At 53.0% G+C, this 24,309-nt stretch overlaps 10 protein-coding genes across 10 annotated transcripts; 5 read left to right on the forward strand and 5 right to left on the reverse strand.

The window, feature by feature from the left end:
- Positions 1-615: 615 nt before the first annotated feature.
- Positions 616-2,243, forward strand: P153DRAFT_366683 (uncharacterized protein). The gene is made up of 3 exons (XM_033668105.1): positions 616-812; positions 863-1,009; positions 1,069-2,243. Exons 1-3 carry the CDS (start codon positions 695-697, stop codon positions 1,851-1,853), a joined length of 1,050 nt encoding a protein of 349 aa, XP_033523653.1. The 5' UTR covers positions 616-694; the 3' UTR covers positions 1,854-2,243.
- A 142-nt stretch (positions 2,244-2,385) lies between these two features.
- On the reverse strand, positions 2,386-4,763 carry P153DRAFT_290893 (uncharacterized protein; the record flags this gene model as incomplete). Its single annotated transcript, XM_033663738.1, has 2 exons — positions 2,386-3,997; positions 4,051-4,763. The coding sequence occupies 2 exons, from the start codon at positions 4,761-4,763 to the stop codon at positions 2,386-2,388; spliced, it is 2,325 nt and encodes a 774-aa protein (XP_033523654.1).
- A 500-nt stretch (positions 4,764-5,263) lies between these two features.
- Positions 5,264-5,754, forward strand: P153DRAFT_375783 (RNA polymerase; the record flags this gene model as incomplete). Its single annotated transcript, XM_033669605.1, has 2 exons — positions 5,264-5,586; positions 5,646-5,754. 2 exons carry the CDS (start codon positions 5,264-5,266, stop codon positions 5,752-5,754), a joined length of 432 nt encoding a protein of 143 aa, XP_033523655.1.
- A 157-nt stretch (positions 5,755-5,911) lies between these two features.
- P153DRAFT_291566 (thiamine pyrophosphokinase) lies at positions 5,912-6,911 on the reverse strand (the record flags this gene model as incomplete). Its single annotated transcript, XM_033663776.1, has 2 exons — positions 5,912-6,818; positions 6,871-6,911. 2 exons carry the CDS (start codon positions 6,909-6,911, stop codon positions 5,912-5,914), a joined length of 948 nt encoding a protein of 315 aa, XP_033523656.1.
- Positions 6,912-7,285: 374 nt separating this feature from the next.
- On the forward strand, positions 7,286-8,923 carry P153DRAFT_261071 (uncharacterized protein; the record flags this gene model as incomplete). The annotated part of the gene is made up of 1 exon (XM_033662831.1): positions 7,286-8,923. A coding segment is annotated over one exon (1,638 nt), but the record flags the coding sequence as incomplete, so codon positions are not given.
- A 135-nt stretch (positions 8,924-9,058) lies between these two features.
- P153DRAFT_16540 (calcium-translocating P-type ATPase) lies at positions 9,059-13,830 on the reverse strand. Its single transcript, XM_033662283.1, has one exon. It carries the CDS (start codon positions 13,701-13,703, stop codon positions 9,528-9,530), a length of 4,176 nt encoding a protein of 1,391 aa, XP_033523658.1. The 5' UTR covers positions 13,704-13,830; the 3' UTR covers positions 9,059-9,527.
- Positions 13,819-14,796, reverse strand: P153DRAFT_16472 (uncharacterized protein). The gene is made up of 2 exons (XM_033662279.1): positions 14,074-14,796; positions 13,819-13,939 (listed from the first exon to the last, which is right to left on the reverse strand). Exons 1-2 carry the CDS (start codon positions 14,530-14,532, stop codon positions 13,934-13,936), a joined length of 465 nt encoding a protein of 154 aa, XP_033523659.1. The 5' UTR covers positions 14,533-14,796; the 3' UTR covers positions 13,819-13,933.
- A 2,480-nt stretch (positions 14,797-17,276) lies between these two features.
- P153DRAFT_290837 (MFS general substrate transporter) lies at positions 17,277-19,715 on the reverse strand (the record flags this gene model as incomplete). The annotated part of the gene is made up of 7 exons (XM_033663736.1): positions 17,277-17,422; positions 17,540-17,606; positions 17,827-18,020; positions 18,096-18,751; positions 18,803-18,863; positions 19,027-19,318; positions 19,386-19,715. The coding sequence occupies 7 exons, from the start codon at positions 19,713-19,715 to the stop codon at positions 17,277-17,279; spliced, it is 1,746 nt and encodes a 581-aa protein (XP_033523660.1).
- Positions 19,716-19,945: 230 nt separating this feature from the next.
- Positions 19,946-21,022, forward strand: P153DRAFT_366691 (class I glutamine amidotransferase-like protein). The gene is made up of 3 exons (XM_033668106.1): positions 19,946-20,200; positions 20,276-20,502; positions 20,575-21,022. The coding sequence occupies exons 1-3, from the start codon at positions 19,969-19,971 to the stop codon at positions 20,863-20,865; spliced, it is 750 nt and encodes a 249-aa protein (XP_033523661.1). The 5' UTR covers positions 19,946-19,968; the 3' UTR covers positions 20,866-21,022.
- Positions 21,023-21,448: 426 nt separating this feature from the next.
- P153DRAFT_16447 (uncharacterized protein) lies at positions 21,449-24,186 on the forward strand. Its single transcript, XM_033662277.1, has 4 exons — positions 21,449-21,658; positions 21,730-21,764; positions 21,823-21,949; positions 22,007-24,186. The coding sequence occupies exons 1-4, from the start codon at positions 21,649-21,651 to the stop codon at positions 23,929-23,931; spliced, it is 2,097 nt and encodes a 698-aa protein (XP_033523662.1). The 5' UTR covers positions 21,449-21,648; the 3' UTR covers positions 23,932-24,186.
- Positions 24,187-24,309: the final 123 nt, after the last annotated feature.

The raw sequence follows: 24,309 nt of genomic DNA on the forward strand, positions 1-24,309 counted from the left end.
AGTTCTTGCTTTAAATCATTCTTAACGGTCCGAAAGAAACTTGCAGACAATGCATTCAAGGAATAGAAACATGTACGCGGTAATGGAGTTGCAGAGACGCACTTAGCAGGGTCTTACTGTGGGTCGTGTACGAGCGAGTGGATCAACTATGATATTTCATGTGAACAACAAGGTACCCATACCCTATGGTAATAGCTTTAAGTACCCCACAGCTTACCAATCTCGCATGCATTTCAAAGCAATTCAGAATAGTGTTGGAACTCACAATTCATGCATTGCAAGAGCAGCAGCGTTTTAGACGCCCGTTGTGTTCAAGATGCATGAAGAATCGAAAGTCCGAACGATCTCCGGATGACGTGCACCTTAGTTTTGTCAAAACATCAATCGAACGAACACGACTCTCGAATCCCCCGATTTAGCTATTCACCTACGAGCATACCCACTCGGGTGGAAGGAGGTAGATCTATGCCAGCCTAGGCTCAAAAATTCTGGGAGCTCTAACAGCTTAGAAATGCCGGCAGCGCTACGACCGAGTTGTGTTATTCTTGCGTCATAGTCGACATGGTATCGTTGCTATATAACTGAAGTCCCCGCCATGGAATAACTTATCAGTCCTCACAGGTATACACTGTGTTCTTGATCTTTTCTCACTACCCAATTCGAGCAATCTAATTCACAACGCAAAATCACCATAATGGCGCCCACAACAACCAAGCAATGGACGGTGGAAGGAAAGGACGGGTTTGAAGCGCTCAAGTTCAACGAGAAGGCTCCCATCCCAGAGATTGGCGACAAAGATGTCCTCGTCAAGAGTATGTACCTCGAACCGTCTCCCCCAAGAGCCATACTAACCATATACCAGTTCACGCCGCGTCCCTCAACTACCGCGACCTGATCATCCCCAAGGGCAGATACCCCTTCCCCGCGAAGGACAACGTCGTCCCAGGATCTGACGGCGCCGGCACCGTCGAATCCGTCGGCAAGAGCGTGACCCGCTTCAAGCCCGGAGGTACATACCCACAACGCCCTCCCCCTCCCATCAGCGGCACCACACTAACTCCTCCCCAGACAAAGTAGTAACCCTCTTCAACCAAGGCCACATCGCCGGCTCGCTCGACATGCAATCCCTCAGCACCGGCCTAGGCGGCGCCGTCGACGGCACCCTCCGCGAATACGGCGTCTTCGCCGAACAAGGCCTCGTCGCCATGCCCACAAACCTAAACTTCCTCGAAGCCAGCACCCTCAGCTGCGCCGCCCTCACAGCCTGGAACGGCCTGTACGGCCTCGAAACCCGCGCGCTCAAGCCCGGCCAAACAGTCCTGACACAAGGCACAGGCGGCGTCAGCATCTTCGCGGTGCAGTTCGCCAAAGCAGCAGGCGCGCGCGTCATCGCCACGACATCATCCGCGGAGAAAGCAGAGCTGCTGAAGAAGTACGGCGCCGACGAAGTCATCAACTACAAGGAGACGCCCAACTGGGGCGAGAAGGCAAAGTCGCTCACCCCGGGCCAAGTGGGTGTGCAGCACGTCATCGAGGTCGGCGGGCCGACCACAATGGCCCAGTCCCTCAAGGCCGTTGCTATCGACGGCGTTATCAGCATCATTGGCTTCGTCGGCGGTATGTCCAAGGACCAGCCTACCTTCCTCGACTGCTTGAACAATATCTGCACCGTGCGCGGCTTGTTGGTCGGCTCGCGTCTGCAGATGGAGGACATGTGTGCGGCGATTCAGACGAATGACCTGCACCCTGTTGTGGATGAGAAGGTGTTTGATCTTGAGAATCTGAAGGATGCGTACCAGTACATGTGGGACCAGAAGCACTTTGGTAAGCTGACTGTGAAGGTAGCCTCGTGAGGGCAGCAAGGCCGGTAAGAATAGCTTCCGTATAGCATAGCATAGCATAACGAGAAGACTATTCATCACGCTCTGCTTGTTCGAGATCGTGGTGCTGATTGCGTATATTGCGCGTGAAAATATACAGCGTCACCTACGCGGATAGATGTCGGGCTGAGAAATCGCAGTGCTTCAAATCACTATTCATTAACCGCCCTGAAAGCACGACTGACAAATAACTGCCCAACCTCATAAGTCCTAGATGAAGTATTGTCCCAGCAGGCAAACCTGGCTTGGTTGACCTCCTCCATCCACATCACAAGATGGGGAGGTGGATATGGATATACAGGGGCCAGTCAATCAGTCTGTCAGTAAACATAAACACAAGATACCACAAACATATTCATCAACGTTAACCTATATGCTCAATACCCCCTATAATATCAAAGAATATCCAATCCAATTCCCCCCTAATCCGAAAAACAATGTCCGAAAACCCCTGCAACGCCTCCCCCCAAATCCCAAACCCCAAACCCCAAACCCACGACCAAAATCACGCGCCCTCCAGAATATTCCGCGTCAAGTCATTAATCATCTGCATGCCAGCATGCATCTCCTCCCTACTCCCCGTCTTCTGCTTCTTCCTCAACTGCTCCACAACATCCTCCTCATCCTCCTCCCCACGCGCAAGCTTCCCACTCTCCTCCTCCTCAGCGCGCTTGCGCTTCTCGCTGTTCTCCTTAGCGGCCTCGTCTTCGACGGGCCAGAAGCGATGCGGCGCGCCGCCCCTCCCGGAAATCATTTCATCGTCGATTTTGCGCTCATCGCGCTCCTGAGCCGAGAGCGCAGGGAGGTCGTCGAGCGGGAGTTCAAGCGGCGCATCATCCAAGCGGAAGAAGACGCGCTGAACGAACTTCGTGCGCGAGCGCTTGCGACTAAAGCTATACCTGATAGAGCTGAAGGGGAAGTTTCTCGCGAAGAAGCCGTAGTCGCCGCCGTTGTCAGGCACGGTGAGCATATCCCAGCGGGCGTCATGCAGCAGCAGGGGGAGCGCGGTGTGGCCCCAGTCGTCGTAGATGTCGTTTGGGATGTTAGCTGTGAGTTTTTTGAGGTTCTTGAACTGGCTGGCGTAGCGCGCCCAGAAGCGGCGCCAGCCTGTCATTTCGCGCTCCATGAGGGCTTTTTCTGCGCGTGTGGGCCGTTTGGCGGCGCGCATCCAGCCGCTTACGCCGGGGACGTCGACGGGGTATTGGATTGTGAGCTCGTCGACCATGGGCGCGATGTGGGTTAGGTTGAAGGAGGCTTGTGTTGGGAGCACCATTTCGAGCTTGTCGTCGTCGTCGCCGATGAAGGTCTTGTAGTCGCCGAAGTAGAGTGACCCGTCCAGGCCGGAGGACGGACATGTGTTGCTGCGGTCGCCGATGGAGATGCGGATGGGAATGTTCAGGTCGCGGAGGGTGGACACCATTGTTTGTATGCGGGAGAGGACATCTGGCTTGGGAAGGAAGGTTCGGTTGGGTTCGAGATTGGCTGGGAAAACGTCACACATCATCGAGTCCCATGCGAGGATAGGCTTCCAGTCACACTTTTGAGCTAACCAACGCAGCGCTTCCTGGACTCCCTCATTGGCGATCGGGTCGCTTTGTGCTTGGGCGTTGTTTTGAGTGAGCTGCGGGAAGTGATGTCGTCGCTGCATGACATTGACGAGGTGAAACGGGTGTAATGTGATGTTGTGGAGGTCACGGATCGGCTTGATCTTGATGTTAGGGTACTTCTGGCTGATAGTCTGGAGACTCTGTAGTAGATCTTCAAACGAGGCGCCGACTCCTTGAACGACGTCGTTCCCTAGAACCATGTGATCGCGTTTGCAAGTGTCGAAGGTCTTGTCGTCGAACGCTTCCTCCTCGTCGCGATGTGTACTCCCAGCGGTTATGCGGTATGGTATTGGACCGATGACGTCTCGCTCGCGGCGGTCCTCCATCCAAGAATAGAGGCCAATCTCGACATCCGTGAGGCGTGACCATGCTGTGGCGTCGGTCGAGAAGAGCGATCGGTAGGGGGCGTAGTCGTGAACTCTCAGCTTGGTCAGTGTTGATGAACAGTGTTCCTGTACGCCGTCGACGAGACAGCATACGCGCTGGTGAACCTCCCACTCATTCCATGTGCTGAGCCTTGAAATTAGCAATCGCGTTATTATACTTGACGTGTTGTTACTTACTGGAAACCAGAGTAGCGCTCTCGGATGGCAAGCGTTTTGAGTTTTGTGCACGAAGGAAATATCATCTTGGCGATGGACCCGCCATCTCTCCGCCTCGATATACGGTACTTCTGCTTGAAGCGATAGTCGTTGTACGAGTAGCTATACTCGATGCGCGAGTGTGCGGTGTAATCGGCCCAGTTGGCTACCTCCAGCTCCTCGAGGCGAGCAAACAGGTTTGGACAGGCATCCGCCAGCATCTTCCACGTCCAAGTGAGTTCGGGCGTCCAGACAAAGTCCTTGATGGCGGATATGTCCAAGCCCGTCAGCGAGGGCAGGTTCTTTTCTATCCACTGGAAATCGTCGATGCTCGCCCAGTGCGACATGGCCAGCTTGTGCACGTAGTTCCGGTTGGAGTCGTTGATGCTCTCTTTGAAGGCCTCCCACCGTATCATGCCGCTGCCCCTGTACTTCCAGTCGCCCAGCCTGAGGTCGCGCACCTCGTTCAGTTGTATGGGGTAGTTGTACAGCAGCTGGTTCACCGTCTTGCTGGTCGCCATGCCCTTGCACAGCTTCTTCAGGCTCCATGCCGCGTCGCGGTCGAGATAGTCGGTGACGCAGCGGAAGATGTCGTCTGGCAGCCTCAACAGCGGGCACTTCAGATTCTCGGCGGCCTTGGACGTGAGTTCATTCGGGGCGTCAAAGGCGGAGGGGCTGGTGTCGCGACTGTGCATGTGCTCGTGGAAGTAGCCGTCCATGCTGGGCGACGAGGTGTCCGACATGCCAAGGAACGAGAGGAGGCTGAGGGAGGGCTCGAGATTCATGTGGAGGGTGGGAATAGCGGGCGGTACGGTTTGTGGAGAACGAGGTGAAAGCGGGCGCAGGGCTAGGCTGGAGCGCCGGGTGGTGGAGTCACTGCTTCAATTCACGTGCTTGTTGTTTGCTGCTTGCTTGTCTGCTAGAAGAGGAGGTCGGCTGGAAGCACCTGCAGTGCTTGGAGGAACAAGTACCAAGACAGACCGATGCAGTGTATGGCCGTCATGGCACGCGAGAGTGAGGGCTGGAGGTTGCGGAGCATCATCGGCGGTTGACCCATGGAACTCCGCGAGCTGCCCTGGTCGCGCTAGGGCTCACGCTTTCTTTAAACACTCCCCTCCAAAACCTTCCAGCAGCCCGCACAGCCGTCGCACACCCTGCCTCGATCTCTCCGCCCAAGCGCAACACGCAGCCCGCCATGGCCGACGCCCAAGTCTTCGAGGAAACCTTCAGCATCACGTCCATCAACGACGAAAAATACGACCGCGTCTCGCGCATCTACGGCACCTCGCAGGACAACACGCTGACCATGACCCTCGACATCAACCACGAGCTGTTCCCCGTCACCGTCGGCGAGCAGCTGAACATGGTGCTTGCCACCACCCTGAGCCTCGACGGCACAAAGGAGGAGACGAGCTGGCGCAGCGTGAGCAAGTCGGGGACCACGACCCTGGCCGACATGTACGACTATGTGTGCTATGGCAAGAACTACCGCTTCGAGGACGGGGATGGCGATGTCATGTGAGTCTTTCCTGGAGAGAGGGTGCGTGGGCGAGTGACGGAGTGCTAATGGGAGACAGGAAGTACTACGCGAGTTTTGGGGGGCTGCTGCTCTACATCGAGGGTCCCTTCAGGAAGCTCACAGGCCTGAAGATTGACAACATCTACATGCTCCTCAAGCACTCCTGAGCGTATACACGTAGCGCGAACGACGGGGAAAGTTAGCATGAGCGGCGTTTGTTTTTTTGGCGGCATATGTGGTGGCATTAGTGCCATCTGGTCTGGTGTATTTTGGCACGGCGTCCGGATACCCTCAAAAGGAAGTCCCTTGGTCTCCCTCGTTTCCTCATAGTGTAGGAAATTCCAACCTCCTGTGCAATCTCGACACAATCTCAATATAGTCCTTTTCGTTCTCGGCCGTCAATATCCCGTGTCGCAGGAAGAAGTCCAACACGACCATGGCGCAGTTTGGCTTGAACTCGCCCTTCCTCATGGCCTCCTGCACCTCTTCCACCGACCACAGATAAAACTCCTCCACCTCGTCGTCACCCGGTTTGGGGATAACTTCCTCCGGTAGCTCCAGGTCGTAGATGTACTGACACTCCGGCTGCATCAAATTCGTCTCCCCACCTGCCCTCTCGTCGCGAATATACCAATATGTGACCGACCCACTCGCCTTTGCCTTCCCTCTAACCAGCTCTTCCGATAGGGAAGCCTCCTCAGCGCATTCTCTAACCACGCTCTCGAACGGCGACTCTCCAGACGAAATACCGCCCGCTACAGCATTATCCAGCATGCCACCATAAGTCTGCTTGGTGCGCGCGCGCCGAGGTGTCCAGATTTTGAGTTCGCCGTCCGAAGTCCGTGTGTAGGCGTTGAGGTGGACGCCATAAGTAACCACGCCCAGCAGTGGGCTCGCGCTCCTCTCCACATTGAACAACAGCTCTTTATCGCGGCCGTATACAGCGTACAGCTCCCCTCTCCACTTGTCCAGCACTTTGAAGTGCCCTGTCTTCCTCATCGCCAACAGTGTAGTTTCAACAGCTTGAGAGCGCTCCGCTGCTGTACTGCCGCCGGTGAGGGTCAGAATGCGATCCTCGTCGTCCATATCCCAGTTGGGGATTCCGCGGAAGACCTCGGCGACGGAGGGCAGCATGTAGCCCAGTGCATAATCGTGGTCTGATACCCGGAGCTGGTAGTATGTGTTTATGCTCGCGAGGTAGCTGGTGGGGTCCGTTTGGTGGTAGGGGAAGCTGTGCGGTGTTAATTCATCTGTTTGAGGATTTGGGCAGGGGATGGAGTTACCCATCGCATTGGGCTACCAGGTCGAGGTTTGAGAGAACCATTGTGAATTTGCGGATGTGAGTTGGGGGAGGAATGAGTGTAAGGGGAGCTCTCGGAGTTCAGGGACAGCTGCGTCACTAGCTTATGTGAGATTTGGCGGGGCTGGTGGGGGTGAATTGGACATGATCACTTCTGCATCTGTGCAGCCTTGCGATGTCCAGTGTCTAACTTGATTGGATGTACAAGCATCGAAATGGTTGCTCTTGAATATTACGCTTTCAAAGATGTGATTTTCAATCATCAAGTTTTTGTCTAGCATCGCCTACTACTACTACCCCACAATGCTCGTCTCGATTATTCTGGCCTCTTTTCATCACATACAACAATCGCCAGCCCTACTGCTCCCCTACAAGACGCCATGAACAATTGTGAGGATGTGGACAAAGCTCAAGCATATGTCGTTCTCGTGGTCCCCAAACAACATGTCAAAACCATCAAGTCGGCCCTGGAACGCCATAATCTATTTGACAAGACGGGGAGGATCACATCCGACGCAAGAGAAGAATCAACAGCGGTACAAACAAACATCTTGACCGAATCCAATACTCCCACTTCATCATCTGGCGAGACGCGGAATAATGACTCTACCGTGGGGAATTCACCGCAAGAGAGTGGACGATTTATGGAGCAGCGGATGCGCATCCCAACAACCATTCCGTACCCTTTTGTTGGAGATGAACTGGACGAAGTACTAAACCGCCCCGACACATCCTCGTTGAAGCAAAAGATTCTCTCCGAAACAGCGCTCACCCACCTCCACCAAGCCATTTCCATACACTACCACCTATCACCTACCTACAAAACCGCGCCCGCGCAACGAAACCCGGTCATCAAAGCCCTAAAAGAAGCACTAGATGCCCTCCCAGCCAACCTCCTATCCGACATGGACCTCACATCCTCAGCACTCACCTCCTCCTTCCCAGACACCCACTCAATATACAAGCCCATGCTCCTCCTCCCGCAAAAAGCCTTCTCCTCCCCACCATGGACCCTCTTCCAATCCACACACCCCCCCTCAAGCCCAGCCTTCCAATCCCTCCTCGCCCACATAGCAGCCGCAACACACACCACGCACATCGCCCTGCAGTCGCCCATCCCAGACCACCTCCCCACCACCACCACCCCGCAAGAACCCACACACGAAAACATCCTCCGCCGCCCCCAGAACATCGCCCCGGTATACGGTTCCTTCGGCCCCGCGCCAACCCCACACTCCCAATCCACACCAACACACTCCGACTTCGCCGCCGCCCTCTGGGTCTCCACAACACAAAACGGTATCCACCAGACCTGGGCGCCGCGCTACACAATGTTCAGCCGCGGCAACATCCGTGAGAAAACAAGGATTTTGCACCACGCCTCCGTCACGGCTCATAGTAGCAGCGGCGTAACAGCCCTCGACCTCTACGCCGGCATCGGCTACTTCGCATTCAGTTACAAGCGCGGCGGCGGCAGCTCCATCCAGCGGCTTCTATGCTGGGAGCTGAATCCATGGAGCGTCGAGGGTCTGCGGCGCGGCGCGCAGCGCAACGGGTGGTCGAGTCGCGTCGTGACTTCTTCCGATATGCCGGCTTCGCGGGCGGAATGGGAGGGCTTCGCAACACAACTCCAACAAGAAGACGACGATGGTGCGAGGACGGATTTCCTCATCTTCCAAATGCACAACGACACTGCACCGGATATCATTCGGCATCTCCGCTCAGTGCTCCCGCCCGTCCGCCATGTTAATCTGGGTCTTCTGCCGTCGTCGCGGGGGGCGTGGGGCGCGGCGGTGGAGGCGCTGGATAGGGGGGGTGGGGGCTGGATTCGTGCGCATGAGAATGTTGGGGTTGGGGAGCTGGATGTTGTGACGAGGGGGGTGGAGCGCGAGTTTCAGGACTATGCGGATGCGGGTGGAGGTGGAGGTGACGATGGTGATGGTGCGCTGCGACGTCGGGTTAGAGTCGAGCATGTGGAGCGTGTGAAGACGTATGCGCCGGGGGTGCTGCATGTCGTGTTTGATGTGCATGTTGAGGGGACGGGGACGGGGACGGGGACAGGAAAGGAGAATGAGACAGAGAAAGAGAAGTAGAAGCAAGGAGGAAGAAAGACACAAGATGCCATATCAAATACCAGACAAACAGACAAACAGACATATTCCACTCGAAGAGAAACCACATAACATCACATCACAACTCCCATGACACATTCTGTTGAGTTTTAATCTTTTCAATTCAAGCCACCTCTACCAAATATTCATTCCATTGCATTGCACTCCCCACCGCCCAAACAGCACCCTCATATTCTCTGAAAGAAAAAAAGAGAGAAAAAAGCAGGATTGCAATAATACACATTGCCGAGCTTGCTTCGCTCGGTAGACACACGCGAAAAAACAGACTAGGATATAAAGAAGCCAAGCCGGGTATGGACAATAACGTCTCGTTGCTGGCAGACAGGCCTCATTACGCCGATGCGATGCATTGTACGTTACAGCAGTGCGCGAAAAAAAAAGGATCTGACCGTGTACAGACTCTGGAAAGGCGGAAAGCCTGGGAAACAAAACAAACCAAAACAAAACAGGTGGGAGGTATCAAAGTGTTAAAGCAAGGGTAAGAAAAAAAGCGCCTTCCTCATCATCTTCACGATCTCAACGTATCAGCCGGCTTTGCATCGCCGGCAAAGGGCCCAGTCACAAAGTTGGGCGTCGTCTCCGTGTTCTGACTTGGAGGGCCGCGATACTCGGTGGGCGGGGGGGCGAGGATGGGTTCGGTGGCGTTGGTTCCAGGGTGAACTTGAACACCCTGCTGGGATTCGAGGTCTTGTTTCACGGCGTTGCGGCTGAACCTGATCGAGTCGTTTTCGCCATCGCCAATCGAGGGAGACCAACCAGCAACACTTCCTGCGACAATACCAGCCATGACGGCCGCCGGCCCAAAGGCAGAGTTGGAGCGAGACCTGTTGCGACTGCGGCTCTTGGAGTCGGGTGTCGGTGGTGCGCCTTCCTCGACCGTACCATTGTTGGGAGTGCTTGGTGCCGAGAAGCTGGGGCGCGACTTATGGAAGATCTCCTTGGGGTGCTTGACCTTGTATTTGAGGTTGTTAAGGCGTCCGCCACGAACCTTCTTGATGAAGGCAAGCTCGTCCCGAATCTCAAGCATGCTCTGGTTCCATTGGTAGTCGTCGTCGGATAACACAAGCTCTGGGGTGCTCTTCCTCTTGAAGAAGTTGGGAATGCATTTTGCGACGAGCTCGTCAGGAATGAGACGGATAATCACACCAACAGGGAGAGATAGGACACCCAGAACAATGGAGATGCCCCATTGTGTGCCATCAATCCTGACGACAGAGAAGGCTGCACCACCAATGAAAACGATCAAGGTTTGACCACCAATCATGATAGCCAGGATGACAATGAAGAAGATGTTGCGATGTATACCCTCGAAAACGTTGAAGCGATTATCGAGACGACGGTTGTTCAGAGCATTGAAAATCTGCATCCACACAAAGGTATTGAAGACGAGTGTCGACAGAGAATCCCTCTCTTCTTCAGTGTCGTATCCCAGGATAGAGTTGCCAGCGAAGTACAAGATGAGTGTAACCACCAACTGGTAGATAGCTTGCCCGATGATCATCTTCCACATCCTCAATGTGATCAGAGGAGCAGACTTGGGATCCGGCTTCCGGTTGAGAAGGCCTCGTGTGGGTGGATCGGTGGCAAGGGCGAGCGCAGCGAAGGTGTCCATGATGAGGTTGACCCAGAGAAGTTGGACAGCGGTCAAGACGGAGCTTTGGTCCGAGCTAGAAACAGCAGAGATGAAGGTGAGCAAGACAGCGGTGATGTTGACTGTGATCTGGAACTGCAAGAACTTCTTGACGGCGTCGTTCACAGCACGGCCCCAAAGCAGAGCCTTGACGATAGAGGCGAAGTTGTCATCCATAAGAATGATAGCGGATGCTTCCTTAGCGACCTCTGTTCCAGCAATGCCCATAGAGAAACCAACATCGGCGGTCTTGAGCGCTGGAGCGTCGTTTGTTCCATCACCAGTCACCGCAACAGTCTCGCCCAACTCTTTTAGACGCTTGACGAGCCTACGCTTGTCCTCAGGGCTGGAACGGGCAAGAACACAGAGCTTAGGGATGACAGCATCCATGTCCCTCTTAGATAGCTTGCGGAAGACGGGGCCTTCCATGACAACACCGCCGGGAACGAGAATTCCACAGTCTTCAGCAATGGCCTTTGCAGTAAGAACGTTGTCACCAGTCACCATTCGAACGTATACACCGGCACCCTGGCAGTCCTTGACGGCTTCACGGACACTAGGTCGAAGCGGGTCCTGGATACCAACGATAGCGAGGAAGGTCATGTTTGCGAAAACTCGTTCGAAGATGGCTTGGCTTGGGTCTTCCTCGTTGCGTGCTGCTGCAGGGGGCCAGCTCTCGAAGTCGCGATAAATTAGGCCAATGGTTCGGAGGGAGCGCGAGGCGTATGTGGTAATGACGTGTTCGAGTGCTTCGCGGTTATCCCCAGTCAAAGGAGCCTCAGTCAACTGCTTCGCCGCGTCGGTGACAATCTTGTCGCACTTGCCTAGAAGGATCTCGGACGCTCCCTTAACGTACATTCGATAGTGGCCATTGTCGAGTTTCGCAACAACTGCTGAGCACTTGATCGCTGAATCGAAGGGCACGACCTGGACGATATTGGCGTTTGAGCGCTCTTGGGTAAGATTGCCCATGCCCATGTGATCGCGTGCAAATCCAAGGAGAGCGGTTTCCGTTTTGGAGCCAATGAAAGGGTCGGGCCCTCCATCCTGGCCCTCGAAGGCTGTCGTGTTCTGGATGATGGACTGTTCAAGAACATATTTCACGTCTTTGCTGAGGGTTGATACGAATTCTGGCGCGGACACATCGTTGGGACCATCAACAGGCGACTCTACAGTAGCCTTGTCGTTAGTGACATCGCCCTGTGCTGTTTCAGAAACTTTGAGCTTGTGATCACCGAAGCGAAGAGCAGTTCCCAGAGAGCCGGCCACAACAGTCATCTTGTTTTGAGTAAGTGTACCAGTTTTGTCGGAGCAGATGGTAGTTGCGTTGCCCATGGTTTCGCAGGATCGGAGTAATCGAACGAGGTTGTTGTCCTTCAGCATTTGTGTGGTAGCAAAGGCCAGGGCAAGCGTGACAGCAAGAGGTAAACCTTCAGGAACGGCAACGACAATGACCGTGATGGCGACGATAAGAATGTCCAGGAAGTTCTGGCCCTTCTGCGCCGGGGTATCACTGCTGCCCTTGAGCGCTACAAGGAACTCAATGAACAAGACGATGAAGAGCAACAAGGCAGCTGCTCCACCGAGCTTGGCGATTTGTGTTGCAAGAACGTTCAGCTTGGCCTGCAGAGGAGTGACCTCGCTTTCCTCGCGAAGAGACATCATTGTCTTGCCGAAGCTCGAGTGGACTCCAGTAGCGGTAACCATGAATGTTCCTACACCCTCTGAGACCTTCGCACCAGAGAGAATGAACGGGTCGACCTTCCTCAGATTTCGGTGCTCCTCGATGGCGCGGAAAGCCTCGTCTCCTGGCATCTTCTTGAGCAGATCAGATTCACCAGTAGCAGAAGATTCGTCGCACTTGATGCCGTGGCCCTGGATCAGGATACCATCAACGGGAATCATGTCTCCGGCCTCCAGATTGACAACGTCTCCAACAAAGATATCATAAACAGAGATCTCTCGGATTTGGCCAGAGCGCATCACCTTGATGTAGCGATCTTGCTTTTTCTGATTCAGCTTGACGAATTGTCGCTCCTTTTGCCAATCATTGGCGGCACCGACGACGACAACGATAGCAATAGCGACGATAATAGCAACACCCTCGACCCATTCAACCTTTGGCGTGCCAGGTTCATGTTCACCACCAAACGTTTGGTAGAGACCAAGAGCAAGTGAGATAACGGCGGCTCCGGTAAGGAGCAAGAGAACCTTGTCGTTGTAGGCTATCCATGCGAGCTGGAAGATGTTCTTAGGCTTTCGAACGGGTAGACGGTTGTCGCTGAAGACGCGCTTACGGTCGGCAAAAGAATCCGGTCCACTCGGCGCAGCACCGGTACCCGTAGCCCCGTAGACTTCAGCCTTGGAGGGGTTTTGAGAAGCAGTTGGGAGAGTCGCCTCCTCGAACGTGACAGTACCATCGAGATGATGTTCGTCGACGCTCAAACCAGCTTTTCTATCGGTTCTCAGACCCTTTTCTAGACCGTCTAACCCACCCATAGCGTGGAAGGCTCCTAAGCTTTTAGGGTTGTACAGTTTGCCCAGCTGTCCAGGGGAGAAGGCGAACTTGTTGTTCTCGACGGCAAAATCCGCTTCTGTCCCTGGATCGGGCACAAGCGCTTGATCGTCGCTTAGAATATCTGAAGGACCTTGATCCCCCCTTATTGTCTCGCCTTGAGAGGAGGGGATAGTAGCCTCGCCATTCTCAGTGGACGAGTCCATGGAGTTGCCGCGAGATCGCGAACCCGGAACTGAAAGAAAAGTTTGTCCGTTATTCCATGGCGCGGAAACATTATGGGGCGACGTCGCTTTGATGTCCTTGTTTTCGAACGAGGCTGTGTTGCGCGCGTCCAACGGCGACTGATTAGGTGAGATGTTGTTATCGGCATTGAGTTGTGTGTTTATTCTATTGTTTTGTAGGTCGCCTAGGGGGGCAGATTCACCCATGTTCGTGTCGTTGGGATTAACAGCGGACGTGTCGATGGTTATGGTAGGAGCCCTTTGGCGTCGAGGACCCGGCGACACGTCTCGCGAGGAGTTGTCGTAATTAGCCATGATGGTAGCCTTGTGTAAGCCCTAGGCTGATGTTGGGGGCTGTGAAGTAGGCTGAGTACTGAGTATGCAGGCGGAAGAATGGGGAGTAAGGCGCTCTGCCGGTGAACTACAAACAAGACTGCATGCGGATGTGCAGAGAGTTTATTCAACGCGAAGGCAAATCGGTGGTCGGTGGTTACGCGTTGTTCCGCAGTCAGAAGTAGCAGCGGACTCTTGGTACAGGTAGAAGACTAAGGCTAGAGCCACCGAAAGGTCAGCGTACACATTCACTCGTCCAGTGTGTTGGCTTCGCACAGCCACAACAAACCAAGCTGAAGGCGTGCGCGTGTCTATGGTCTGCTATGGTGAACCGGAGAAGGCGAGAGCTTACCGTGGGTGTAGAATTGCTTGGGAGATGGCGAAAAGCCCGTATGAAGCTGGGCAACAGCCTAGTTTGTGCGTGTGAGCGAGGCTGTGTCGGGCGCAGCTCAAGGGGTGGAGAGCTTGGAGTGAGTTGAAGGAGTGGATATAGCAAGATCAACATGCACGCAAGGACTTCAAATTGGCGTCCAGAATCAAGCAGGCATTCCGGATTAACATAAAGGAAAGTGAATTCGCAGGGAGAGCCAGCGCGCCGTCCTGGCGATCGTGTAGCGGACTTGCACTGCCCCCTCCTGGGCATCGCCTGGGCGTTGAGCTTCCACAATCGCGTAGCCCGATGCAGCCTAGCTAGCCTGACCAACTTGAGCACCCAAGAAACAATCACGGCATTGAAACTTCGCTGACGTTTTGTCCTAGGAGTCCATGTCTGTGAACATGTTCTTCTCGTCGACATTGCATGTGCAGACATTCAGCGACCAGCAGCTTGCCATGTGTCGCCCGTAGCAACAGCAGGTATACCCAGGTTATGCACGCTAAATGAGTGGTCTCCGCGCGGCCAGTTAGATGAAAGCCAAGCATGCGCCGTCTCCGGGCGCTGGAAACTCGCCAATATTCTCTCCGCCTTCTTATTGCTCCTTTCACAGACAACGACAGGAGAATATGGTGTTTGTATTGGTTGGAGCTGGTTGGGAATTGGGGAAGTTGTCTGAGTATTGTTCTTTGCCGCCAGCACAGCCTCAGACGGTGTCCCTGGGCAGCAGGATCCCCATTCGTGTTATATATCCACTTGCCGCCGGCGGTTGAACGTCCAGTCACTTCCAGTCTCGAGCCGACCAACAAAGGCCTAAAGATCGAAGAACAATACCTAAGCCAAGCAGTACAGCAACCTTGAATCCAGCCAAGCTCAGAAATTGGCACCGGCGAACTTTCCTAGGAAGGCATGATAACGTGCGTAAGAGGCGCCGAGGAGCTGCCCACAAGAAACTCATTCTCCTCGACTATGATTCATGCAACGATGCTGCCATGCTTCTTGGTACGCAACACAGCCTTCGAGTCGTTACGATTGCAAAGTTTGCGTGGCGGGACATGATAGCATTGGAAGGAAAGATCACAAACGCAGCGGGTATTGAGCTTCGTATTAGACATTTTGTGCTGACGGGCTGATCCAGGCAATTAACACACGCGTCATTCAATCTGCGACTGCTCGATGGCCAAGGTTTTGGGGTCAAGCCTTGAGTCTCCGAGTTTGACATGGCTTCATGCTTGCAGTACAATCGATCACAGACTGTGCCCAGATGACCTTGTCTTTGACCCTGGCCAATCCAGTTCGTCGAACCGCAACGCTTGCGGAACATACTTCTTGGCTGCCATCAGAGCTTGTGTCACTTCGCATCCTTCCCGACCAGAAGTGTTGTCAAAGTACTTCACCGCCTCGATGCTTTTTGGCGGTTGGGCCGGAGAAGGCCGCCAGTCGTGATGTCTTGGGATTCATTTACTTTCACTGACACGTAGTAGCAAATCCCTTTCGCTGGCACACAGGATACGTGGATTTTCAATGTTAAAAATACAAGTATACTATTACTAGGCATTTGTAAATCTAGCGCTATGAGCGTTACTGAGTTGCTCAGCCTTGGAACCTTCTCCACTATCTGGTCTCGCCAATAATTCTCTCCCCTCTTGTCCTTCTATTCTGGCTACATCAAATAATTGAGACACAGCGGGGCGGCGGCTGCTTCAGTAGCTTATGAACAGGGAGAAGATGCTCTCTCAAGCTTGAATATTGTTCTCTTTCTTCATTATCAAGACCTGGGCCAGCGTCTGCGCTAGACTATAGCATGATACCCAGCTGGTAAACATAGTGGAATAAAAATACACTAATTTTAGTCTTAGGTGTAGATTGATTCAACGAAGACTTCTAATCTAGCCACAAAGACAGAAGTAGGACGTTCCTGAAATTCCCCAGGGCCGCCACTTACAAAGAACGAATAGAAAAAAGCAACAACCTATCCCAAGACCTTCAAGCAGACCAATGTTCGTAAACTGCGCCACACCTCGATACCGGACTGCGATTCATCCGCTCGCCACTCCCTCTTTCCAACAACTCGTGTAACCATATCACAAACACCAGATCATTCACATGCAAATCACACAGTTAATACCTACAACACGCCACACATCCCATCCGAACACGGTAATTTTCCTTGTACGCTAGCCTATGCGCCTAAGCTTCGGCTAGCACAGCCCCATCTCGCAACACCAGCCAAAAACCAAAATCAACTACCCGTTCAACTGCCTTGACGAGACGAGTTTCCGCTCTTGGCCGCCACCGCAACTCATCATAGATATTCGTACCTGCTTCATTTGGCCTCTGGATGTTCATAGAATGCGTTCTTAGCATCGAGGCTGTGTGCAGGAAACGAAACGACCCACAGGGGACAATGCGTCAACGTTGCGGTAGGATCCGGCGACGGGATGTACCGAGCGTTTCTGGGTGGGTACTGGTGGAGAAAGGTTGGAGGATGAGGGGGTTGAGTGAGGGGGTGGATGGTAGTGTACCGAGAAATGTGGAGAATACAACTGGCAAGATGTTTTGAGTGTGAAACGTCGATATACCAAACGGCCTGGAACTGAAGGTGAGACATATATGTGATTTGCCGAATGGGGATTCTACATGCGCTCAGGTACAGGGTTTGGCTTTGGGTTTGAGGCTGCGGGGTTTGGTGTTGGGTGGAGCGAGTATCTCGCGATGTACGTGCTTGATTAAACTTCATAGATTATGTGGATGTGTACTCTCGTTTGATCGAGAATCGGCAAGGGCAGGCCGCTCAGGGGAACAAGCGTAGAGTTTTTTTCTGATAGAAATGGCATTTCGAACATGCCATACACAGCATCTTTGATTTTTTTCTACCATTTCACGTCTACCCATCAACTCCACAAGAAGGACCAATCACCTAAAAGTTCTAGACAACACAGCTCAAGCCAACCACATTTTGCCATGAGATCTTCACACCACACACCAAACATTTCCCATCAGGATCATCCTCCCAACAGTCCTTGCACAGCCTCCCCGAAAAATCTCGCTGCGTGTCAACGAACCAGAACATTCCATTACCCTTTCCATCACACCTCGCATCCATGCTTACTACCACAGCACAGCCTCGCCGCCCCTATCCGCGTAGATACCACTACCTCCAACCCAATCAGATCTAACCCTTACTCCACATCCTCAACATCATCTTCCCGTTCTTTTTTCTTCAAATGCGGTAGCTCGATCAAGAGTGTCAACACATTGACGATGATGAAACATGCAATAGCCGAGATGAAAACGATTCGCAGACTCTGGCTGTATGCCTCGATGACTATGTGGGACGTGTTAGCGTCCGGGCTGTGTAGAGATTTGAACTATCGGGAAACTACGTATTGCGAAGGCGGGTATATTGGTAGCGGGATATGATGGGAGGGTAGTGCTAGGTTACCTTGGCTTTGGTGTTTGGGATCTAGATTGATGATGCTTCGCACTGATTTGCGGACGCGGAGGATGATCTGACGGACGCGTGTTAGCTGTGGATGGCAGTTGTAGAGTGATGACGGTGTGATAAGATGCTGCGGCGAGATGACAAGAAGGCAGATTGGGAGGCGGATCTTAGAGTCAGAGGGAATGAAGCCTAGGCTCACTGCTGATCTTGGGTGAACAAGATCTTGAGTTACTCAAGGCAGTGCAAGGTAGTACCAGGTGATCTGGCTGTGTGATCGTACTACGTACCTCTTCTTTATGGTGACCGGTAACAAGGCGCTCCAGATACGCAGTCAGGGCGTTCTGCAAAATCAGACTGCTGAACGAGACGCCCATCACGATGCCCAAACTGCGCCACAGTACCAGTGTACTCGACATGGCAGCCTGGTCTTCTTGTGAACTTGTCGCAAGCACGGCAAGGGATGTAGCAGGGAAAGAAAGACCTTGTCCAATGCTCGATGGGACGAGGAAGATCGTTGCGAGCCAGATGGGTATGGAGCTCCATATCGACGATAGACACACTGCTCCAATGAGCATGCAGAAGGATCCAAGGACGATAAGCCACTTCATGCGTCCTGTTGCTGTCATGATGAAGCCTGCTGATACTCCGCAGATTGTCAGGGCAACTGAAGGTCCTGCTAGGCGGAACCCAGACATAGATGCGGATTCCAGCTTCACAGCTTGGAAGTATAGGGGCGCGTTGAAGAGGATAGTGTTCAGACCGACTTGCGCGAAGAAGTTGTTGAAAACGAGGTTACCTCGTGGTTTACTGAATAGCATGGGGAGTGGCATGACGGGTCTTTGAGCTCGCGACTCAACCCGAATGAGAGTTGCTCCCGCAATGACGGCAAGAACCAATGATACGATGACAATTGGATGAGTCCATGGGTAGATGTTCCCTCCCAGATTGAGTCCTAAGATCAGAAACGCAACTGATCCCGTCAGCAGATAAGAGCCAGCGACGTCGAAGCCTTTCATAGCATCACGGATGCCCAACCCGGACCGCTTTGCCAGGTTTGGTCCTAGTGAGGAGGGTGTAGAGAAGATGGCGTTGATGAAGAGAGCGACGAGGATCGGGATTTGGATAGCAAATGTCATTCGCCATCCGATTTTATCACAAAGAAACCCGCCAAAGGCAGCGCCGCAGGCTGATCCGCCGCCGTAGAAAAGGTTGCTGTACGCCGTTAATCAAAGTCTCACACAGCATTTGAACGTGCCTGCTCACATGTATGCTTGGTATGTACCTCGAACTTCGATACTGACAAGGTCGTTGGTCATTACATTGCCTTGACGCAATTAGTATATTGTTTTTGGAGACAGACGACGGAAGGGACGTGATTCTCCTTTTGAGATCAGACTTGGTATACATGCGCTCAACTTGTATTTCTTTTGCGTTAAATTCTCGAAATTTTCAGTCCTTTTTGTTTTGAAGAAAAGAACTCGACTCACCCATCGACAGTACACCGGCCGCACCAATGCCACAGAAAGCTCTTGCAGCAATAAAACTTCCAATGCTTTGCGCAAATGCACACCAGGCTGTGGTCGCTGCCAGAATTACCAGGCCAATAAGGTATAATGGCCGACGTCCAATGGTATCTGACAGCCGACCCATGAACGGTTGGAGCGATGTGGAGGTGAGTAGGAAAGCTGTCGACAACCAGGACGCCGAGTTTGAAGCATGAAAATAAGATGTGATTACAGGATGACTTGATGCCATGAGCGTGGAATCGAACATTGCAATCTACACCATGTCAGTGGCCGTCAGAAGTAGATAATCCCCTGCAAAACATGAGAAAACTTCGACTCACGAAATATCCCATCAAAATTCCCCCAAACACACATCTGAACTTCCACTTCGAAACCCCCTCAATTAGTCCATTCTCTTGAAACTTTACAAGATCTCCTGGCTCTGGTCGCGCGGCCTCATCCGACGCGGGCCAATGACCGTGCGATAAACTCCGCGTCTTCTTCACCGCTGGAAATTGAGGTGCACCACCCTCCCCCTGCTGTGCTACTTCTGCTGCTCTTACGTCGCCATTACGGATGACTGTGTCATTGCTTGATGAGGCTGGCTCGAGAAGGGGTGTCCGCTCGGAAGGCTGCGAAGAACGACCGTTTACGCCTGCGGGCGACGGCATAACAATGTAGAGATAGAAACTACCAACTCAACTACTTCTACGCGAAGAAATACAAACTAGAACAATATTTGAGAGCTCACGACGATCTTCAAGTGTCATGGCAAGAATCCAAACCCTCCAGGGCTGAAAGTTTGCCTAGGATCATGTCCTCCATACCCATTCCCGTTAGACCTCCCGCCGCCGTTATCAAAAGCAAGCCTCTCATGCACGAGTTGCAGTTTCACAACAGCAACAGCACAAATCTCAGAACATTATGGTTTCCAAGCCTCTACGAATAGCCATTCTCGAATGTGATACTCCGCCAGCGGATGTTGTCGCAAAATATGGTCGCTATGATCGTATCTTCACAACGCTGCTGGAGACGGCCGCAGAGCAGATAGGCTTATCTCCGAAGCAGGACTTGAAGTTGAGTGCGTATGACGTGGTGACGAAGATGGAGTATCCGAGTTTGGAGGACGTGGATGGAGTGTTGATTTCTGGGTCGAGTATGTTGTCACATTTCTTTCGTGTTGAGTATTGATAATTCAGTATCAGGAGTGGGGTGCTGATCGAATTCGTAGAGCACAATTCCTTCGACAACGATCCATGGATCTTGAAACTTGTCGACTTCACAAAGAAGCTGCTCGAACATGACCGCGTCAGGATAGTTGGTGTGTGTTTCGGGCACCAGATTTTGGGGAGGGCTGCGGGTGCCAAGGTGGGACGGAGTGATGATGGGTGGGAGATTTCGGTGCTACCTGTCGAGCTCACGGCGAAAGGGAAGGAGGTTTTTGGGCAAGATAAGCTTGTGAGCCTCACTCCTTACAACAACCTCTCCACGTGCAACAACGCTCAATACTAATCATCAACACTGTTGTAGTCCATCCACCAAATGCACAAAGACATCGTCTTCTCTTACCCTCCAGACGTGGAGCCACTCGGCGGATCTCCGCGCTGTCTTGTGCAGAGCATGTATAAAAAAGGCAAGCTTATTTCCGTGCAAGGGCACCCAGAGTTCACAGAGGCGATTGTGAGCTATTTGGTCAAGATGCGGAACGAGCAGGGTATCTTCAACGACGAGCAGGCGAGAGATGCACTGGAGAGGGTGGGGAACGCGCATGATGGTGTGGTCATTGCAAAGGCGTTTCTAAGATTCTTGATGGAAGAATGAGAAGTCAAATGTGGTATTCTCGAGGATGACAAACGGCCGAGCGATTGCATGAAACACTGTTTCAAACGCCGATGGCGACACCTAGAGTACGTGCGTGATTGGTCGGTACCAAAGCGTGTTACAGAATCGAAGTCACTTGAGCTTCAATGCGATGGACACTCTGGGACCGCCCTGTTTAGCACGTGAAGATGAAGTCATTGCAGAAGGATCACACCCCTACACATTTACAGCACGCGACATCATCAATCAGTCAGACACTGGACGCAGGTTATGCGGCAGAAATAGCGGGATGGGAGATAGATGGCGCAATACGAAATACCCAGATGTCACTCCGTATTGCGGGATTCTAAATTTGGACGTGGGGTGGGCGATGAGGTATTGAATATTGAATTCCCACAGCTTTCGCAGAGCGAGTCGGCTCAGCAGGCCGTTGACAGGAGCTGAGTCTAAATACTTCAAGGACTGGGTCGGAAGTAAATGACCACACGGTAGCAACGGCAACCCCTAGTCCCTCCACCATCGTGCCTTGGTTCGTGGACGTTGAAGCGTGGGGTGCGCCACTAGTGTGTCGGGTCGGAGAGCAATATGCCTTCAGAAGGTCAACCAAAAGTCATCGGCTCCCCGACAATCACGTCGCCCTGTCAATCGCTTACTCCGCCTCTCTTTTTCAAGTTTCAATCGTTGCCGCATACATCGCCTTTCGACTTAACACCTTCTAATATTTACTGCTGTTGTTGCTGCATGCACAGTTGTTAGCAGCTGTCTGGACCCTTGTCATTCTTCATGGGAAAGTGTACGCAATCACCTCCGCTCGACTGTCAGCCCCGCTCTACGTGCTAGATACTGACGAGACTTGGCATATAGGGAGATATGGCGTTGTTCTGGATGCTGGGTCCTCTGTGAGTACTCAGACATTGCCACATGGTTGTCGCAGGGCTGTAGCTGACCAGCTGAAAGGGGACGCGCGTCTATATCTACCGCTGGCTGAACAGCGACACGGCGCGCAAGCAAGCGACCGACGCGCAACTGCACACTCTGCCTGTTATAGAGACAGACAAGAAGTGGACCAAAAAGATTCATCCAGGTGCGCAGGCCAGATCATGTTGCGATGCGCAAGTTGGGCTAACACGAGGTTGCGCAGGTATCTCGACTTTTGGCGAACACCCTCACGATGTCGGTCGTGACCACCTCGACAAGCTCCTCAGCCATGCGCTCAAGAAGATCCCACAACAGGATGTCCCGAACACGCCACTTTTCCTGCTTGCGACAGCGGGCATGCGAATACTGCCTGACGGTCAGCGGAAGGCTGTGCTAAAGGAGGTGTGCGACTATGCGAAAACAAACACAAAATTCCAGCTGCCGGATTGCGATGTACATATTCAGGTCATACCAGGAGAGACGGAAGGACTGTATGGTTGGATTGCGGCGAATTATCTGCTCGGCGGATTCGACCAACCGGAAAAACACGACCATGGCAAGGGGCACAATACGTATGGATTTCTGGATATGGGAGGTGCATCGGCACAGATTGCTTTTGCGCCAAACGTGACGGAAGCAGAGAAGCATGCGAACGACCTAACGCTGTTGCGATTACGAACGGTCGATGGGACACCCTTGGAGCACAAGGTCTTCGTTACAACGTGGCTGGGATTTGGCGTCAACCAGGCAAGGCAGCGATATGTCAAGGCACTTCTAGCTTCTAGCTCGTCGAAAGAGCTACCGGATCCCTGTTTACCCGCTGGTCTGAAGGTCGAGGTCACAAAAGAAGGCAAATTCATCCAGCTGGACACGGATGACGAGGACGACGAGGCGCAGGAGGCTGCAGCGGAACTGCTCGGGACTGGGAAGTTCGCAGAGTGTATGCATCAGACGTACCCTTTGTTGGAGAAAGACAAGGAATGCACGGATGCACCATGTCTGCTGAACGGGCAGCATGTGCCGGCGATCGACTTTGACGTAAACCATTTTGTGGGCGTATCTGAGTACTGGCATACAACGCATGAGATCTTCGAGAAGGGCCACAAGGACAAGGCGTACGACTTCACGACGTACCAAAAACGAGTAGAGGAATTCTGCAGTCAAGACTGGAAGGCTATTGAGAAGGGGATCAAGAAAGATAAATGGAGCGGCAAGATGGACAAGGAAAAGGCACGCGAGGTCTGCTTCAAGGCATCATGGATCATCAACATGCTACATGATGGTATTGGAGTCCCGCGGGTGGGCATCGAACCTCTACCCGACAGCAAGAACTTGACGGAGGAGGTTGTTGACAACGCAAAAGAGAAGGGCTTTCTCGACCCTTTCCAGGCAGTCAACAAGATCAACGACGTCGAGGTGAGCTGGACACTCGGGAAAATGGTCCTCTACGCGTCCAGCGAGATCCCACCACCCTCCGAGAAAGCTCTTGCTGTGGGATTCGGCTCCAACGTCGCCGGTATCCCATCAGACTTCCAGTACCCCGGTGGCGCCTACCTTCCACATTCCGCTCAAGACGACGAAAGCGTCTGGCACCGTCTTTTCATCAAGAACCCCAGCCGCATCCCCGCCTTCTTCATCATGGTCTTCATCATGTTCTTCATCATGGGCATCATACTAGGCCGCGAGCGTCGGGCCTCAGTACGCAAAACCATCAGCGCGCTCTTCACAAAGAAACCCGGAAAAACGGCGCCTCAACACCGCCGGCGCCGCGGCTTCCCAGGAAAACTCTTCGGCCTCGGTTCCTCCTCCTCCTCGGCGCCCACATACGAGCGAGTCGATCTCGAAGACGGCACTGCAGATCCCAACACGTTCGAGCTCGACGAACAGTATGTTGATTCCTCGGACAACGAGTTCTCCGACTCGTCTGAGGGGTCGAAGATTGGCCTCACGTCTGGCTGGGCGACGCCGCAGATCAAGGAACCGGTGGGCACGCAGGGGTACTTTGGTACTGCGGATGTGCTGAGTGCGGGGGCTGGGTTGGGACTGAGACCTGGTGGATTGCTGTCCAGGACTGATAGTCGGGAGAGGATTAGGAGTCGGGCGAGTAGCCCGAAGAGACTGAATACTTTGCATAAGCTGGATGAGTAAGGTCTGATTAAGGGCGTTTTGTACGGGTGTTTTGTTGAGCATTTGGAAGTGGAGTTGGCGTTTTCTCTGGGTGTGGGTTGTCGTTTGGGATTGGAATGGGGATTATGATGGGGATGAGGATAATGTGTTTTCAGCGTTGCAGAGGTGTGGGTTCGAGTTTGTCCTTGTGCTTGGAGATGTGAATCCTGCACGATTACTTGTGTATACAATCAAGTACACCAAGTTGCTCCTCGTCTAGAATCTGTGAATTGACCGTTGCTTAACGCGTACTTTTCTAGTGATAGACAATCATAAACATCTTGAACCCACAAGCCCATCCAGAGGCGACCGAATCGATAGGAAGCACCGTCACGTGCCATCGAGCTTAGCGTGACTCTC

The sequence above is a fragment of the Dothidotthia symphoricarpi genome, assembly GCF_010015815.1.
Source record: "Dothidotthia symphoricarpi CBS 119687 unplaced genomic scaffold P153scaffold_10, whole genome shotgun sequence".
Lineage (NCBI taxonomy): Eukaryota > Fungi > Ascomycota > Dothideomycetes > Pleosporales > Dothidotthiaceae > Dothidotthia > Dothidotthia symphoricarpi.

Excerpts from the sequence above, each read along its gene's own strand:
- P153DRAFT_366683 (XM_033668105.1), top strand. The coding sequence starts at position 695 with ATGGCGCCCACAACAACCAAGCAATGGACGGTGGAAGGAAAGGACGGG. Across the intron at positions 813-862 it reads CAAAGATGTCCTCGTCAAGA|TTCACGCCGCGTCCCTCAAC; the intron begins GTATGTACCTCG and ends ACCATATACCAG. Across the intron at positions 1,010-1,068 it reads GACCCGCTTCAAGCCCGGAG|ACAAAGTAGTAACCCTCTTC; the intron begins GTACATACCCAC and ends ACTCCTCCCCAG.
- P153DRAFT_16540 (XM_033662283.1), bottom strand. The coding sequence starts at position 13,703 with ATGGCTAATTACGACAACTCCTCGCGAGACGTGTCGCCGGGTCCTCGA.
- P153DRAFT_16472 (XM_033662279.1), bottom strand. The coding sequence starts at position 14,532 with ATGTCTGCACATGCAATGTCGACGAGAAGAACATGTTCACAGACATGG.
- P153DRAFT_366691 (XM_033668106.1), top strand. The coding sequence starts at position 19,969 with ATGGTTTCCAAGCCTCTACGAATAGCCATTCTCGAATGTGATACTCCG. Across the intron at positions 20,201-20,275 it reads AGTGTTGATTTCTGGGTCGA|AGCACAATTCCTTCGACAAC; the intron begins GTATGTTGTCAC and ends TCGAATTCGTAG. Across the intron at positions 20,503-20,574 it reads TTTTTGGGCAAGATAAGCTT|TCCATCCACCAAATGCACAA; the intron begins GTGAGCCTCACT and ends ACACTGTTGTAG.
- P153DRAFT_16447 (XM_033662277.1), top strand. Across the intron at positions 21,765-21,822 it reads TTCTGGATGCTGGGTCCTCT|GGGACGCGCGTCTATATCTA; the intron begins GTGAGTACTCAG and ends ACCAGCTGAAAG. Across the intron at positions 21,950-22,006 it reads GACCAAAAAGATTCATCCAG|GTATCTCGACTTTTGGCGAA; the intron begins GTGCGCAGGCCA and ends GAGGTTGCGCAG.